Source organism: Clytia hemisphaerica, unplaced genomic scaffold (assembly GCF_902728285.1).
Source record: "Clytia hemisphaerica strain Z4C2 unplaced genomic scaffold, Clytia hemisphaerica genome assembly, whole genome shotgun sequence".
NCBI lineage: Eukaryota > Metazoa > Cnidaria > Hydrozoa > Leptothecata > Clytiidae > Clytia > Clytia hemisphaerica.
Window position 1 is genome coordinate 856,951 of NW_027104548.1, and position 12,918 is coordinate 869,868.

The window sequence follows — 12,918 nt, forward strand, 5'->3', positions numbered from 1 at the left end:
ATTGTAATGCCGTTCTAGCGTCGTTAAATATAATTGTTAAACGTCTTTGTTATTCAAAAAAACTGAAGATGCTCTAAGAGAGAGCGAAATATTTTAAACCAGTATGTTTTTATTCTGAGTTTTACTTCGTCCGCAATGCTGAATTGAATATAAACTTTCGCGATTTACCCTGTTAAGAATTTTCAAAAACATTAACTTTCGCGAAAAGGGCCAAAATTTGCGAAAATCGCGAAAGTTTCTGCTCGCGAAAGTTTGTACGCCGAGGCTTTGGTAAAAAATTAATTAACTGTAATTTTAGTAAAACCAATCACTGGAGTGAGCTTAAAAACCTTTACAGTATCACATTTGACAGCAAGTCTACCAGAAGTGTTCACGTTTTTTATAAGAACAAAGTTATAAGAACATTAAGCTTCGAGGCAGAACAAATCTAAGAAACTTTTTAAGACTTTCGAGAATCTTAAAAATGTTCATTTTTTTAGAAAATTACACTAAAGTACTCGTAATGCTGAAAATAAAAACATTTTGGGAAAGTTTTAGGCTGAAAACCCAAAAAAGTTAAGACCACCTGAAGTCATCAAAAACTTCTGACATTCTTATAAAAGATTTGTGATATTCAAAGGTATTGAGTAAAACTTTTTTATATCGGGATTCTTTTTCATCTCTTATGACAGGAATATGACACAGATGTGATAATGACAACACCAAATGTCCCTTATCAAGGTAATCCTTCTTATTACTTATTTATGGTATCCCTTTAACAAAGAGAATGGCTAACGAAAGATAGGAGTCTCTAATTGTCCTTTGTGAGTATTGTGATTGTTTTCTTGTTCACTTTTTTATAAGAAGAGGGCAATTTAATTTCTTATTTTACGGGCCAGACTACGGCGAAAATAATAAAAATAAAAGTAGAATTTCACTTATAAAATCTCCTAAACTAGCAGCAAAAATTTCTAAATCTTGACAAAAAGCTCGAATTCATGGATTGAACATAAAATTCTCAAAAAACTTGTAAAACTACCAAAACTTTGAAAATTTGACAGTCTGTACACGTTTTTTTTTTATAAGAACAAACTATGAAAGAACATAATGCTTCGATGTCCAAAATGTTAAGAACAAGTTAAGGACATTTTAAGGCTTTGCGGAAATGAAAGCACCCGATTTCCTAGAGAAATGGGTAAAAATAGTCAAAAAATGGTCAAAATAAGAACATGTTAAGAACATTTTTAGGCTTAAAGCCCAAAAAATGAAGAACATCCAAAGGCTTTAAAAATTTTGGATGTTCTAATGGGATGGGGACGTGGTCAGATGGTCCCACTTGCTGAAAAATTGAAAAATCTCGAGAAAACCTCATTTTCGCCCAATCTTGAATAACTTAAAGTAGAAAAAAGTTTTCAAATTTTCACCAAAGGTATAAATCGATGAAAGGAAGCAATTCACGAAAAAGATTTTGATGATGTCAGCTAAATTAGCTAAAAAAAGTTTTGCCTGAAATATGCTGACGTCAGCAAAAAAGTTTAATATTTTTTTCGTAAAATTTGAAGCCAAAAGCTTTCTCCTACTGGAAGTTATTCAGGTTCTTATTTCTGTGACGTCATCACAATAATTAAAGGTTGGCAAAAAAGAAATGTTTTTTTTTTAAATTTTCGATTTTTAGCAAGCGGGACCATCTGACAATGCCCCATCTCATTTTTATATCAAAATGCTTCGAAAAAAACTAAAAAGCTTTTACTTTAAGGGGCAGGACCTCATGCGACCATTGGGGAGTGCCTTAGGTACCCCGAGCAATCTTATTTTTATTTTGAATTTTAGGGTCGGTCAGGCCCGTAAAACAACTAATCAAATTGATCTTGCCTAAGCATAAGTTTATAAGCATATGTTATAAGCTTATAAGCAACTTTTCTAGAGTGCTGACCTTTTTAAAAGCTGTTCGAGCTTTCCTAGACCAAAGATTTTCGCCTGCGGCGCAAAATTACAAATAAACTTTCATTCTTTGAGCCGAATCAATGTTTCGACTTGAAAAATTTGTTTCAGGAAAGTCTAAGCATATAATTAAGCATAAATTAAGGCTGAAAATGAATTTTAGCTAAACATATTGAGCATCAACCCGATTTTCCCGTACAAAGAGTGTACGGTGCCATCACTCAGATAAAAGCGTGTGGGAAGCTTACACTTTGTATTGCGGTGTGATAGCGAATATTGGTCAGATATCAACCAAAGATACAAAGATACACTGATTACGTCTTTAGAGAAGCCGAGCTATACTAAGGTTCGAGAATATCGAATTTCCGAAAACTGAACCTTAGGGAGACAAGAACTTTAGCGAAAAAGTAATCTTAAAGAGACTCAAACACTTCAGATTTGGTCGAAAGTGTCTGTCTTTTAGAAATTTTTAAATAATAAACTTTATCCCGCATCAGTAAGATTCTACTGATTCCATTTGGCCGAAAGACATCACGTGGAGGTGGGATATAAACCGTATCTGTCTACCTCGCATTCAATTGAGAAAAAAAGAAGACATTGCATATTGACGAATGCGCTTTCGAATGTTTTGCTCAAAATTCGAATGTTTTGTTTTGAAAAGACAGAAAAAATAAAAAAGGGGAAAAGACATGAATTGTAGTGATTGAAAATGTTTGTGTCAATAGGATGCAGAAAATCTTTAAGTAATTTTGATTTTTACTTTTCTTGGGTTGATATGGATTGAGGAAGACTTTCAATTGCGATGCTATAAAATGTCACTTTCACATATCCCAATTTTACAGTTTGCTCTTTATTGTAAGTATCTACTTTGAGAGTTCTGAAAATTTTTCGTGCTTTTGGAACACATGCAAAGGGACTTCAACGGGATAAATCCGTTGCACGGTCGTCTCGAGGTGGGATACGGGATATACAGGGTCAGTAAAAACCGTATTGGTGGCGAGGCTTGCCAAGTCTAAGACGAGAGAAGACCGTGTAACTAATAATACTTTTCACAGCAGATATATTTTTTTAAATATCGGTCATAAGTATATTTTGCGTACACACGTAAGGGTACAGAAGAACTGACGAAAAAGGAAAAAGATAAAAGCAGATCGAGGCCTGGAATTCCCGAGCTATTTTTCCTGAGTTATGTTTTTCCGAGCTATTTTGCATGTGACGTCATGGTTTCAGTTTTGTGACGTCATAATTTCAGATTTGTGTCGTCATTTATGACGTCATCACAAAAACCATAACTCAAGTTTTTTTTGAGCTTTTAAACTTTTCGAGTTATTTTGTGTTTTCTTTTACTCGGTTTTTTTCTTGTGCCCTCAACTTTTTTGAGTCATTTGATAAATTTTAACTCGGGTTTTTTTGCGTGCGTTAAAGTTTCCGAGTTATTTGCGTTATATTTTTATAGTATTTATTCGAGTTATGGAAAGTTCGACTTAATAAGGGTTTGTTACCTGATCTGATGGGGAAGATTTCCGTTAAATATATCAACATGAAAATATAAAGGCACGAAAAAGACCGAGTTAAAAAACACCAAATAACTCGAAAGGTTAAAAAAGCTTGAAAAAAACTCGAGTTTTCATTTTTGTAATGACGTCATAATGACGTCACAAAAGTGAAATTATGACGTCACAAAAGTGAAATTATGACGTCATATGCAAAATAGCTAGGGAAAATAACTCGGGAAATTTGAATAATTAACTTCTGGTTAATGAAAACGAAAAATTGATCACTTTTCTTATAAAAAATAATCTAAATATAGAAAATCTAAAAGGATTTATGCTAATACAAAAAATATAAATCTTATGCAGTACGTAGTTTAAAAAACAAAGAAAAATTTAAGTGTCTAAAAATAGTGACATAAGCTACAGACAAATTTTTACTTTTTATTTAGAGAAATATGAAAAATTGGCGTTTTCAGGGACATTTTCAACCAATATATTTTTCAGGAAGAATTAATATAATAATAACAATAATACCCGAGGGGGGCAGTCAGGCAAATTGACCGACGGGTATGTGCGGCGGTTAAGGGTATGTTTTTCAAAATATCAGAAATGCACTGTAAGGGTGGACTTCTGATAAATGCACTGTAAGGGTGGAAATTTCAGCAAATCTGGGAAAAATTGCAAATTTTTGCTCGAAAATGTTGATTTTTTTTGCTCTAAAAGAGTTTAAAATTTGAAAAAATGCACTGTAAGGGTATGAATTTCACCGATTTTTTTCTGCACTGTAAGGGTACGATTCTAAAAGCCAATTTTTTCGCCGCACATACCGTCAGTTGGTAAACCCACTGCCCCCCGGGCAATAATAACTAGCCGGTGCCCGGTGTCGCACGCCGGTTAATCTGTAGCTGAACGCACTAAAAGTCCTTTGGATGTTGAAGCTGGCCGAAAAGCACGATCAAATAAGAAAAAAAGAAATCTTTAAAATGTTTGACTCTAACCCTCCCCGGATGTCTTATATTTTAACCATTTGGATCGTTTGCTGTCCCCACGTGACATATTTTTTTGTTCAAGTCAAAAGTTATCAAAAAGAGAATCGTTTATACGTTTGAAACGACTCTGCAGGTAGTTGTTTGACTAATTATTTTTATGCTTTATATCGCCCTTTGAATGCTGTTATTTGTCCGACAAACCTTTTGATTTTTATGTTTTGATTTACATTTGAAATGTTCTTTTCTATGAAATGAATTTGTTTTGTTTTGAAAATAATCCGAATGTCATTAATAAATACGATCGTTAAATACATTCGAAAACATTTAAAACAAAAGAAGAGAGAAAGAGGCAAGCATGGGCAGAAATTAAAATTACTAAATGTAGATGGACCTTAAATTTCAAAACAAAGGCTGAATAAAGTCTAAACCAAGCTCTATCCGATCTGTCAATCAATACAATCTTATCTAGAACAAAAAAAAATTGTGACACACAGAAAACAGAAAACAGACATACAGACTACGGCTATTAATATATAGATAATGATAATAATGGTATATTTCAATCTCCAAAATTTACATTTGCCTCTTCGGCTGAAAATATTATATAATATATATGTAAAAAGTCTAGAAAAATATTTATGTTTATAAAAATATTATGTATACTAGTGAGATGCTCTAACTGGCTACGCTAGCAAAGTAGAATTGGTAAGCAGAATCCCGGGGGGGGGTACTAGGGTTGCGAGCTGACGGAGGGGTGCCGCCCGACTTTTGACCCTCGGACCCTTACCGGGACTAAAAAGGAGAAAAAAAGGAAATTTTGTGACTTTAACGACCCTTACCGGGACAAATTTGACCAAATTTCGATCTTTCTGGGGGTAAAAAGCTGAAATTTTCCTATTTCTCCTACCCTTAGTGGGACTGAAATTTGATTTTCTGATTTTTCCGACCCTTAGCGGGACTAATCCAAAATCCAAAAAAGGTACCCTTAAGGGCGGCACATACGGTACCCTCCATTTGCCTAAGTATCCCCCCGGGAGTAGAGTATTGGTAATTATACCTAGAAGATTGACTCGGAATTGGGACGATAGCTAGTCCCTGCGACTAGAAGTGATAAAATACCTATGTAGCCAAACGAAGATAAACCGGTTATGCAAGGTCTATTTGTCATTTTCAATATTTTAATGTGAAAGTAAAATAAATAACTAACTTTACTTGAAAAAAAAACATGATACTGGTAGACCCACAGATATCTGTAAAGCCCGAAGGGCTAGATTTGCGGCTTTTATCAAAAAGTGAAGCTCATCTTTGGAAGGATTTCCTACCAGAGTCACGTGACTAAAATATGCAATTTCACCGGTTTGAGAGATGTGAAATAGCGTTTGCCGCCTACTTTTTTTTATCTCGCGCTCCGAAAACAATTAAAATGCTAGATCCTATCCATCGGCACGAAATTTAAAAAGTCAAATTTCTGCTTCACTTTTTTTTGCTGGAGAAAGCTTAAAGTTGCCTATCTAGCCCTTCGGGCTTAGATATCTGTGGGTAGACCGCCAATGAAATAGATGATGAAATTTGAAATTAGGTTGGACTATACAAAATTGGATAGGAGATAGGAATTGAAAATACTAACTTGGGCTTGATTGAGACTATATGGATAAGTAAACGAACAACTGAATAGGCATATGAAATAGATACTAAATTATATCAAGCATGGTGATAGACTATCTACTTTCCCTGTAATTTTTGTCTGATTCACGCAAAATTTTCTAAACGCTCATTTCAGGGGGGGGGGTCGGTAGTAAAATCTCAGACATATATGAGTAGTAAAAGAATTTTTATGAATTTTTACATACCACCACCCAGATTCCTGGAAGAGGTATTTTACTACCCTGGTAGTAAAAGTTTTTGGGACAATTTGTCATAAAGACCACCTATTTTTTGGTTGCTTTTCGGACTGATTTTACAAAAAAAGCTAAAAAATGATTATTTCTGTGACACATTTTTCACTTTGTGCAAAAATTAATGTTTTGCCCTTAGAATTGACAAAAAATCTCGAGAATTTTTTGTTTGCAGCCAACAACTTTCCAACAGAAAATGTTTTCAAGTTATAAAAATTTTCAGATTTTTTTCAGAAAAGTCATCCAAAAAATTAAAAGAATTACAAAAATACATAGCTAAAATTTGCTAATTTTACCATTTTACCAGTTTTAACTACCCAGGTAGTAAAATTTTTTCAACATTTAACACATAGATACCACCCATTTTAGTATTTAACTACCCTGGGTAGTAAAATTTTTTTTCGATTTTTCGTCACACCACCACCGTAGTAAACGTCATTATGTCTGAGATTTTACTACCGACCCCCCCCCCCCTGCTCATTTATATAAAAATAAACCAGCTGCGCTGCCCAAAATGTTTAGAAGGCTTAGAATGATTAATAGGAAGTACAGATAAGAAATCATCTGGCTTTGTTAAAATCTGAGCAGCTTGAAAGAACGTAACTATTTGCTTGAAACGTTCAGAAGATAACAGAGCAGTGCATAGTGGAATCCGTATCCAAAGCAGAAGTCGGTGAAAAAGATTTATTCCGTTGTTGTTATACTCTTTCCATGACAATAATAAAAGACCCAGATAGAAGAAATAGTCTACAAGTAGTATATAACTTAACATTATTCGAAGGAAAAAAATTTCTTTAAAATGCTCACTTTCTCCATATATGCTTTCTCTATAATTAGCTCTCTTTATTTACAATGCAAAAGCATCTTTTATTAACTATTGGATATGACTCAAAAAAGAATTTTTTTCTCTTCTTTTTTTCTTATTATTAATTATAAGGCTTCTTTTTATGTTATGTGTTTTTTTTTTCTTTTCTTATTTTATCTTGCTAAGAAAAAATTATTTTCGCGCGCTAAATAATCCCGAAATCCTGTTTCCCGAAAATAATCCGAAATCGGAATTAAAAATGAAAGTCTTAACGACGACCAGCGGGAAAAAAATCGTCGAACCGATTTGAAGAGTCACCGGGGCTGACTAATAAATCATGCATGCAAACTTATCATGCATTTTTTGATTTTTTAAAAATTCACGTGCTGGTCCATCTTTCGGAGTACACACACACGTATCTACCATATTATTGACGGAGTATTTTAATACATCCAAGATTATTTCAATGTTCTGGTTATCCAAAATGTCGGTATTGTTGTAAAGTAAATATATTGATTCAACGATGAAATTATCAAACAATACTTGATGTAAATTAGCGAAATCCTTATGATCTGCGTAATTTAACGTAAGGTGGTTCTCGTTGTTGCAGAAAATTATCGTTGAAATGTCAGTGAATCCAATTGAGACTTTTACCGTTTTGTGATTACCAAGACCTAAAAACTTTTTGGAAATAAGTTGGATCATGTCACTGTCGATTTTTTCTAACGGATTGAAGTTGAGGTATTCGATCGACTTTATATTTAAGCAATCAAGTAATGATTCCATCCCAGCTGCTTCTGACGGCTTTAAACTGTATACAATAACTTCTCTAATATGATCTTCAAATATGTACCTTCCTGTTTGAATAAGCGTCAGAAAAAGCTTCCACTCTCTCACCTCATTACTACTATGAATTTTTAAAGTTTCAGTTGACCTATCATATTCCGGTAGCTTGAGAGTTTTGATACCAATTTTTTGAAGGATAGCATCTACCATTTCGAAGTCACAGTCAGCATTTGCGTTAATGAGACAGGTGGTGATCTTTTGCCCTTCTTCTAAACAAATATCAAGGTGTTTACGAGTAAGAAATAAAAACTTAACAACAGCTGTGCACTCTCTTGTATCGTCTATAACCAGCATTTCCTTATCTTGGATCATGTTATTTGGTAACATAACGGCCCTTATAGTGTGGGAAAGGGTCAGTCTTCCATCTTGAATTAAATTAATCAATTCAATACATTCTTCTGAATCGCTGAGGCTCAATAATTTACCATTAGGAATAAGTGTTTTTGGGAGAGTGATTGTTCTGACGTTTAGCTTTTCAAGAAGGAAATTCACGCCTTCTGAACGACCGATTATGAAGTCTTTATAAAAGTTTTCGTCGATAACGCAGTTCATTAACTTCGGAGTGTTAATTACCGAAAGCTTACCTTCGTAAATAACGTCTATTGTGGATACGCATTCTAATGAACCGTCAAGGGTTAAGACATAGTCTTTCATCATCCTCTCGGGTAGAACGAAAGTTTTAATGTTCAAAATCTTTATAAGATAATTCACCTTTTGTGGGCGATTGCTCATGTGTTTGTCGTAAAATGTGTGATTGATAACACAGTTCATCAACTTCGGAGTTTCACTTATTGAAAGTTTACCTTCGTAAATAATGTCGATGAAGTTTATACATTCTGCTGAGTGGTACAGGGTCAATGACTTTCCTCTTATCATTTTCCATGGTACAAAAATCGGCAATTTCGATTTCTTGATTAAATAGATGGCATTTCTGATGTCGTCATCTCTAGTGCAGTTTATCACCCTGCAGCTCTCAATTTGGAATGGAATGTCGACATCGAACTTTGCTTCATATAGTAATGCCAAAAAGTCTTTACAGACCGGTTGATTGCAGTCAATCATAAGAACATTTCTGTGAAACATACTTTGCGGAATGATAGTCTTTTTCATGTATTTCTGAAATAAAAAGCTTTGAAACCAATTCGATGCCCTTTGTATAAAGGGCGTTGTTGTTGTGTAAAGTCTAGTCAAGTTATCAAAGAATGTAATGAAAAGACTATTCTCTTTATCTTTTCGCATTCGTTCGATCCCCAGGATTGTCGGTAAACAGCTGGATAACTCACGGTTTGATAAATAAGGGCTGATTGCTGTCGTTATGGAGATATATAAGCTGCATAGGTATTCCTGAAGTACTAAATGGGAAAACTGGAACCTGACTTCGCTGCTCACTCCGATGCCACTGTACTTCGTAATGAATCCTGTGTCTTGGTATTGTAGTCCAAATGGCATGCTTTTGATTTCGTTTTCGGTGAAAACCATCTTGTTCTCCATGTATGTTTTCGTAGATAGCTCCATAAGCGAGTATAACGATTTCAAGATTGTCTCGTCGTTAACTATTGAATTCAAATCCAGTTTGAGTTCACCGTTGTTAATTCTGGAATGGTTTCTTAGGAATACCAAGCAGCTGTAAAAATACAGCTCTGTGTTCGAGGTTAACGGCTTCGTAATGAGTTCTTCAGAGAAAATATGACAAATGATCCATAAAAATACTGGTACACTCGACATGACTTTCAAATTGTGAGAGTTTTTTATTTCCTCCTTCACTCGTTCCGCTTTTTCGTTATTCTCACCAAAGAATTTTTCAATATATTCAGCCACGTTTTCAGGGTTAAAACCGCAGATTACCACTGTTTTAATAATGTTCTTTTTTAAACTGCATTTGACGAACTCTGCAGCTTTTGGCCGGCCACAAATGACTGTTTTGTGTCCGGGTAGAAGAACTCCTTTGGGGTCGATTAGTTCCTGGACAAGTCGAAGATGATGGTACTCCGAGGTAGATTTTTGTTCCATTTGGAAAATGTCCTGGAGCTCATCGACGCCGTCGACGACAATCATAACTCTGTCAGCGATTTCCTTCAAGTCGGCAACTGTAATGAGCTTAAATATTTCTGGATAAAACTTTTCGAAAAGATCTTCCGAGCTTTTGACTCCATGAAGGACAGTGTTGAGCTCTCTGCATGCAAAACTAAAGACGAATTCAATTGGAATGTCGGTTTTTAGCTCACCTTTCGCCCACTTAAGGTCATACATGTTAATGAAAGTTGTCTTCCCGTTGCCTCCAGACCCTCTCACGACTACGATCTCGTCTCCTTTTTTGAAAAGGTCTTCCATTGGGATACTCTCTAATTTCATATGTTCGAGCTTCATCATAGTTTCACGGTCTGAGTTGGTGAACTCCTCTTCTACTTTACTGCTCTTGAGAACCGATAGGTTGACATATGTTTCTTCCCTCGGAATGTAGCAGACATCACTCTCTGATAAGGAGAAGGGCTGGTCGACAAGATGGTTGATGAGAGCCTTGACTTTGTTCTGTTTTAGCATGATCGAAGCGGCGAACAAAGCTGAAAATAGATAGTAAATCTAATCAAGTTCACGATCCTGTTTCTCACACTATACAATCACTGACAATGCTATTGACTGGGCTACAACAGTAATATATTGTCAGGAATGTATTGGTAAGTGCTTGCAATATATCTGAGAGAACTTACAATACATTTCAAAGTGCTCATGACATACACAGGAAAAGATTTTTGATTCCCTAGGCTATGGAAATATATATTTTCAGATCTGGAAATCTGGATTTTTCCCTAACCAATCCCTAGCTAGGGAAGATGCAACAGCTCCCTAGTTATGGAAATGAAATTTCCCGATCTTATGACTACCTATGGATGTTAAATTTCCCTATTATTGAAAAGTGCTTTTCTCGAGCGAAACCCAATAAAACCCCATAGGGTTACCCATATTCACGAATTAAATCCTGATTTATAGAAAGCTGGTAAAATAAGTAAATGTATTCGATCATTCTGTGAGCATTGGTTCGATAGCTCTCATTCGTTCTGACATGTACTTGCGCTACTTTGAGAATCCCGGCACTTTTGTCACAACAGTGGAGCTGCACTAGAGAGCCAACTTAATGACCTCAAACCCGTCTCACCGATCCACTGAGCCCTTGCGACGCAAGTCCATTGCGAACGAATGAGGCCGCCCTGGCGGGACGCCTCACCTTTAGCGTTGTGTTACACACTGATCGAATACAACCCTATAATGGTTTGCTTTACATACGACTCGAACACTTTTGAGTGAAAAATCACTTGTGGTTTTTTCTCATGCATGCGTAATACAAGTTAGGGAAATCAATTTTCCCTAACCTGAAAATAATTTTCCCGAACTTTAGGCTCTAATTTGTGAAGGTTTAAAATTTTTTGATTGAATAGCCTTATTTGAAGGTTTGAAAAATAAGTTTTGATTTGATTAATTGTTTAAAGGATACACTCAAATTAAAGAGCTCGGGAAATCGAATTTCCCAATCTGGGAAACATTATTTCCCTAATTCGAGAAATCACTTTTCCCGATCCAGAGAAAGAATAGAATAAAGCAAGCAAGGTCACAATTCGTGATATTTCCTTTCCCTAGCTTGTAGAAAGTAATCATTTTAAAAACTCGTGATCTCTCTTTTCCCGACTCATCCATAATCAGTTTAGAAAAACTTGGGATTTTTAATTTCGCGATGCAATTCTGAATGGGCAACTAGAAAGTTAAAAATATTAGTTTTCCACATGTGGAAATCCGTTTTCACTAACACATTGGTAATACACTTCCAGCATGGGAAAATAGGTTTCCCTAGTTTCCTTACTTTCCCGAACTTAAAATTCTAGACTAATGTGATCGAATAAAAAACCACATCTGAAAATGAACAATCTCTAGGCTAGGGAATAAATAATTTTTTCCTGTGATATTGAGAAGCTTGATTTGTAATACCTGAAGGGAAGACATTTTGGCGGATGGCCGAAAAACTTAAATTTGGCGAGAACTTAATTTAAATCCAAATCCGCCAAATTTTCTATCCGACAAAATTTCTTCCCTTAAGGCACTCAAAGCAACTGTTGTTTCCTTCTTATATTACGGTCCCGAGGCCATATTAAAGTCTATTCACGATAAGTGTGCACTCTTTTTTCTTTTACCTATAAATTTTGAAGGAATTCTTCAATCTTTATAAATTTGGTATCATTGGAAAGATATTAGTGTGTGGAACAATTTGAAATAAAAAAATCTTTAAAAAATTCTAAAAATGAAGATGAAAATGAAGAAGAAAAAACGGAAGATCTTGTAGAAAAATGCTATAACTTTCATTTTTACTGGAGAGATTCTTTGATCTTAGGAGATCATCACTGTGAAGAAATTTCATTAAAATATTTATTCAATATAAAGTTATGATACAAAGTTAATAAGTGATTGACCCCAAAAAACAGCAAAAAACTGCAGAAAACAGCGTTTTTAGACGTCAATCAGCTTATAACTTTGTTTGATATCTTTTGACTGAATGATTATTTGTGAGAATTTTTTTCACAGTGATGACGTTCGATGATCGAGGATTCACTTCAGTGAAAATGATAGTTATAGCATAGTCGGGTACCATCATAGTTAAAAGATGGCTCAAGCAGATTTTTGCAAAAAAATTTTGTTGGCTCAAAAAACGCATGTTTATCTATAAGAATCACTATTAATAAGCATACATCAATGTTCTTAGTCAAATTACTCAATATTTTTTATGAGATAGATGTTTTTTTTTGCTCATGAGGGCTTACTTTTGAAGAATATGTGTGTTTAGACATGAAATTTTGGTTGCTGGGCGTGTTTTTATAGAAAAACTGGCCAAATTCGATATTTTTTTATAAGCACATTAACAATTACTTAGGTATTAGCTTTTCTTGAGATTGGCTCTTTCATTCTTTATGATTTTTTGCACAAAG

General features: G+C 34.8%; 2 protein-coding genes across 2 annotated transcripts in view; one reads left to right on the plus strand and one right to left on the minus strand.

Annotated features, from left to right (window-relative positions):
* LOC136822778 (translation factor GUF1 homolog, mitochondrial-like) overlaps positions 1–12,918 on the plus strand; it is a 54,170-nt gene that overhangs the window by 9,235 nt on the left and 32,017 nt on the right. The window contains exon 15 of the mRNA XM_067079060.1: positions 672–720. Coding sequence (XP_066935161.1) covers positions 672–720 — 49 coding nt within the window. The remainder of the gene's footprint in view (positions 1–671; positions 721–12,918) is intronic.
* The window catches only part of LOC136822761 (uncharacterized), a 14,214-nt gene continuing 8,673 nt past the window's right edge, over positions 7,378–12,918 (minus strand). Inside the window, exon 3 of the mRNA XM_067079043.1 lies at positions 7,378–10,509. Within this exon, the coding sequence (XP_066935144.1) occupies positions 7,430–10,509 (3,080 nt within the window). The 3' untranslated portion in view covers positions 7,378–7,429. The remainder of the gene's footprint in view (positions 10,510–12,918) is intronic.